Below are 6,000 nucleotides of genomic sequence, written 5' to 3'. Positions count from 1 at the left end.
GAGGGAACAATCTTAGTACAGCTTCCTTTCTGAAGATTCTGGCTCTTGCAGTCAGACAAAGTGTTAAATTCCTTTCTTTCCTTCCGTTAGTTAAGGAGGGAGAGAATGTGCAACAGGAGGGCACAAGTAGTCCATTTCCTTCTCTATCTCTATCTCTTTATCTTTTTCTTTTTCTTTTTTTTTTTATTCAACAAGAAGCGACAACAACATGTGAGTAATGCCTATTAAGGAAGAATCCATGAATGCATGACCCTCTTTTGGCTTTTGCTTCTTTCCTTCTCCAATTAAAGATAAGAACAAACGCAACAAAAATACAGTAATGGGCGGTTCTTATCTCTTCCTCTTCTTCTTCTTTTTGTGATAATTGAATAACGGCGAAAGTGTGAGATACGACCACCATGAGTTTTAAAATAAATCCATTAATAAATACGAATTTATAAAAGTCTAAATTAGAAGCTCTGATAGAAAGAGAGGTTATTAACGAAATTTCATTACAATATATCTCTTTTAAAAATTCGCTATTTAAATAATATTTCACTACATGCCTTTAATTAGCTTTTGTTTCAAATGCCAATTTCACGGACAAAAAAGGGTTGGGGTTTTGGTGATTGTGGGCTCATACCTAAATATTGGGCCACATGGATTAGGCCAAATAAGTGGGCCAAAAGTTATTGGGCTTTTTGGTACACACGGCCACTAGGGCCACGATCTATTTCACTGATGTGTTCTCAGCCGTTGGATCAGTAACCCTAGGGTTTTTCTCCTCCTCCCCCATTCCCTTATAATCCCCCCTACCCTCCTCTGCTCGTACACCTCGGCTGCGACATTGAGAGTGTGAGAGAGAGAGAGAGAGAGAGAGAAGGGGAGCAGCGAAAGGGCGAGAACCCTAACCCTAGCTTCGTCCCTTCCACCATGGTGAGTGATCTTCTTCTCCTGCTCTGGTCTCTCGACCTCTTCGATCGATTCGTTTTCGTTTCGTTCCTCGGATCGTTTGTGGTTCGTGATTTGATTTGGTAACCGTTTGTGTTGCTAGTCTCTGATCGCGAACGAGGATTTCCAACACATCCTTCGTGTTCTTAACACGAACGTCGATGGGAAGCAGAAGATCATGTTCGCACTCACCTCCATCAAGGGTGTCGGCCGGCGCTTCGCCAACATCGTCTGCAAGAAGGCCGACGTCGACATGAACAAGAGGTTAGATTCCGCTTCTTCGATTTATGCGAGATTTTGCGATCTTAGTTAGGGTTTTGATGTTCCGGATAGAGATATTTGCATTAGCCTGATGTCTAAGTTAGGGTTTTCTTTTTATGGTTGAGCTATTTAGTTTTAAATTCTGCTGATGTGAAATTAAGGTATCCTTTGGCAATGCTACATTTTTCCCCCAAGAAACCTCAACTTTTTCTTATTGAATTTGCTAGTAGATCAACTTCTCTGTTTTGTTATCGTCAGTTTGCGTGCGAACTCAAAAAATAAAAAAGAAGCAAAAAAGGTAACTTTCTTTTTTGCCACACAGAAAAAAAATGCTAGTGTAACCAAATGAGGACTAAATCTTCTATTTACATAGTTGTTCCTGTTTTCATTTAAAAAAAAAAAACTCACTCATTCGTTATTTAGGCTATAGCTTTATTGCTTAGATTATATAATGTACTTATGCTGTTTCTGGACGGCGATGTATGATTGTAGAGCCGGTGAGATTTCAGCTATGGAGCTTGAGAACCTTATGACTATTGTTGCGAATCCCCGCCAGTTCAAGATTCCGGATTGGTTCCTTAATAGGAAGAAGGATTATAAGGATGGCCGGTATTCTCAAGTTGTTTCCAATGCTTTGGACATGAAGCTGAGGGATGATCTGGAGAGGCTGAAGAAAATTAGGTTAGCATCTTTTAACTCTTGAAGTATCTAGGATTTATATTTTTCTTACATATGCTTAAACTCTTTATATCTGCTATCTATTTTCCATGCATTTTGAAGTATGAAAGCAATTTCTCTGTGGAAAAGCATGTATTTCTTAAATCATTGACTTTTAAAATAGAAGTCACGATCATCCTTCATTACAGGGTTGGTTGAATATAAATTTCTATTTCTTTGTTTTAAGTGTGTGTCATGAACGCGAGAAGTATACAGTTGGGGATGGCATCAAAGTGGTTTTGCGGGAAGGTCATTTGAGAATTCTGCCCTGCAATGGAAATTGAGTCCTGTATTGGTCGCATGGCCCATTGGGTTTAAACCTCACTGCTGTACCATCATTGTTTAAAAATCCTGCCCAGCCTATGCCTTGCATACCTGCCTAATGGCTGATTTGTTCCCCTTGAATTGTTAGATTTATCCGATGGTTATAAGGTACAAATTTAACTTGATTACAACACATATCTATTCTTAACTCCAAAATATCTGAAGTGATTTGGGTTCACAGCCGGTCATCAAATTCAGGTGGGTTTTAGCAAGTAACCTGATAACCCTTCTCCATTGCCATTAGAATATACAGTTTATTTATATACCTCTATACATTGGAAGTGCCAGGCCTCCTGTGATGGAATGAAGATATTGAACTGTGAGATGATTGAAATAAAACATGGACAGAATTTGCAGGGCTTCGGGACTCTTCAATCCGTACAGACCGATTAAATTGTTCCATTAAATGTGTAAATTACTTAGTTAAACATTGCTTATTCGCCTTGATGTCCTCTAAATATGCTATTTTCGATTCACCGTCGCGACCTTTTCTAGTTCATGCTGATGAGACCTCTTGTGAGGTGTGCATTATGAAGTGGCAACGTGAATTAACTTTGGTGTCAATGCGATTCGTCTTAGGAGTTCTTTTGGTGTGAAATTAGTAGCTTATTTTAGATACTTGTCAATATCATTATGTCTTGCAAAGAACATTTTGGGAAGTGGTTCAGTATCTTTGTTGATGGCTTTATATTGGTATTGTAAGTTTTTTTAGACAAACCTTATGTGGAAGTGATTAGTCTTATTGCATTTTTTGTGGCCCTTTTGCTTTGTTGAACTCATCTGGGTGCATTAGTGTTTTCGGGTTGAACTATGTGCTTGAGAGTTTTGTGAGCTCTAACAAGGACTACCTTATTCAACTAGACGTTAATAAGTTACCTTATATTTATGGCTTTGAAAGTTTATACTTGTTATCTCGATGTTACTGTTAATATGACATGTATTACATATTAGCAAATAATAATTTGCAGCTTGGCACAACTCCCCATTTGTTTTTGGACCTTAGGTAGACGGTGTTTTTTTTTTGGTGGGGGACTAAATTTTATTGGGTTTTCAAATTCAACTTGTTAATTCAATTTCATTTGGCTGCAGAAATCACCGTGGCTTGCGTCATTACTGGGGTCTCCGTGTCCGTGGACAGCACACAAAGACTACCGGTAGGAGGGGAAAGACTGTTGGTGTCTCCAAGAAGCGATGAGCCTATCCTCCTTTCTCTACATTACGCTGTGTTCTGATCATATTGCTTTCGAACTTTGAGGTTTCATTGAGATCCTGTGTTTGGTTATTTTATGAATTTTGTGATGGATTAGCTTTTTGATTTGAGGCAACGGTTTAAATAGTTCATGGAACCAACAATGTTCTTATTCTGTGTTTCCAGCGTCTTTGATCAGAAAGAGTTTCATTACTTCCTAGGTTTTTGAATGATATTATTTATGGTCGAGAAAGGATGCTGTTTTGAGTTTAATGTTTTCAATAATCTTGTGTGTATCTGGGGGTAGCATTTTGATATTAGAATGCTACAGTTGGAGTTCCTGTGAGAGTTAAACTGGTTTCCTTGGTTGCGGCGGTTTCGTTGTTTAGTGTGGCTGCAAGGTTTGGTTGAGCCCCTTCAAGTTGGGGCATTGTGGAACCAGTGCTTTTTCAGATTTGGAGGGGNTTGTTCGCACACATACCATAGGCAGGAACATATTTGTGTCATTTTGGTTTGTTTGTACATAGATCGGATTTCGTCCTCCTCGCTGGAGAATTGTGTTGCAGGAATTGTTACAGCCGCCGCGTCTCTGCAGTGGAATGTTTGTTGTTTGATAAGCGTCGGTATTTTCTGTGCTGTCCCATTAGCTTGGAAAATCTTTGTGCGTGGGGTAAATCCTGCTATTTACTTATGCTCTCTGCTATTTACTTATGCTCTCCATTTTTATGCTAAAGTTTATGACGTGTTGAATTTAAAATTTGGGTAAAGATGTGGAGACCCCAGCTATGGTACATTGTAAAATCGCTCTGAACTTATATTTTTTTGCTTTTTGTGGATTGATATATATATTTAACTTTTGATGTGGCGGAAGCGGTTTAGGCAAATATTTTTAAAAAATGTATTAAATTTATTCTCAAATTTGATAGTTTTAATTATTTTACAGTAATAAAAATGCTGTTAATAGCTAGTAAAGTTATAAATTAAATTTAAATTGCTGAGGAGCCAATATCAGAAAAAAAAAAAAAGAAGCCTATAGTTTGGTTCCTTCACAGATGTTTATTGTTTTTCGTGCAGTAAATTTGCTTTGTGTGATGAATGCTATCTAAGAAGTGTAATTAGGAGAAGCATTATACTATATTTGCAAAATTAGAAGCTCGGAAGATGAGGACTTATTTATCTATTTTCTTATGCTCTTTTCTGATGATTGGTGTTTAGTTTCATTCTTTGGAAGATGCATTGGTCAAACAGTAACTACTGGCGTGATCAACCCGTAGCCATCTTCACATATCTGCATGGCGAGGAATTCTACACTATCACACTGGCACCACGTCATCAATAATAAGTCAATTATTTTTTTTTTCAATAAAAATACAATAAAAATACTTTTTTATAATCATAATGTGACATATATTTTGGAAAAAAAAATTTTAATTAATTTATTACGCTACGTCACCAAATATACCCGTTACGTTTTAAAATTTTTCCCGCATGGCACACATTCCTCATCATGGGTTTCGGCTGCAGGTCCTGCTGGCACCTAACACGTGCTACATGTAGATGTGTCATAGCTTATGCGGGCCCCACCCATAAGTACTTGTCCCTGTATTATGCCAGCAACTGATCAACAGCAACTTCTTTTTTTTCACTCTTTTCCAGCGGAAGTTTCTTCTTGTCCAATCCTTGTTCTCCATATTTTGACGGTGAAGGATGGTGGAGTGGTGGAAGTGCTGGATTCTGTTGGAGAGTAGGCATGCCTGTGTTGTTTCTGTATCTGGTTGAAAAAGCGACTGTTTTTATTTTTATTTTTAATTGACTAAAAATTTGATGATTGATAGCTGAAATTTTAATTTCAAATAAATAAGTGTCTCAAAAAAAAAAATTTATAAAATTTATTTTTACAAAATAAAATTTCTCAATTAAAAATTCTCAGCATATGCCCTTGTGGCATGTACAGCACAAAAAAATAAAAAAAAAAAGAAAAAAACACACATCCTCCAAGCGGATGACGTGGGCCCCAACAGGATTCGAGAATGGGCGTTTCATTGTTCTCCTTTAAAAAAAAGCGTGGGTGTGTGTTTGTTTTGTTGTATTATTTATTTATTAATTTTTTTCACAGTCACTTGTTGTGTCATGTGTGGTGTGGTTATAAAAGCGGGAGAATCTTCAGGATCGCGGGCGTATGCGGACGCATAATATCCACCGTCCAACGTATTCCGTACGACCCGATCTCCGCCGTTCCGAAGCGCGCGCACACGTGGCCGCTCCGTGCCGGTGGATAAAGTGCCTGTTACATCAGGTTATTCTTAGCTGCACCGAGTGCACCACGTCATCCCCTGCACTAGCCACAAATTCCCTCTCTTTGCAGGAGAATGTTTTGTGTGTAATACTTATTTATTTATTATAAAATTTATATTTTATTTGAAGTAATGACAAATAATACTTTTATTTTTATACATAAAATATTTTCTAGAGAGTAAACTTTACTTATTGTTTTACTGCTGTATATAATATTGTTCGGTAAAGTATAATTCGAAGACGTTAAATACAACAGTATATTAGTATACTCTATAAAATTTTTA

General features: G+C 37.4%; 1 protein-coding gene across 1 annotated transcript; it reads left to right on the top strand.

Moving 5' to 3' along the window:
• LOC109713454 (40S ribosomal protein S18-like) lies at positions 766 to 3,694 on the top strand. Its single transcript, XM_020237545.1, has 4 exons — positions 766 to 915; positions 1,034 to 1,194; positions 1,684 to 1,872; positions 3,322 to 3,694. Exons 1-4 carry the CDS (start codon positions 913 to 915, stop codon positions 3,425 to 3,427), a joined length of 459 nt encoding a protein of 152 aa, XP_020093134.1. The 5' UTR covers positions 766 to 912; the 3' UTR covers positions 3,428 to 3,694.

Source organism: Ananas comosus, linkage group 7, assembly GCF_001540865.1.
Source record: "Ananas comosus cultivar F153 linkage group 7, ASM154086v1, whole genome shotgun sequence".
Lineage (NCBI taxonomy): Eukaryota > Viridiplantae > Streptophyta > Magnoliopsida > Poales > Bromeliaceae > Ananas > Ananas comosus.
This window is presented reverse-complemented; position numbering and strand designations above follow the sequence as displayed.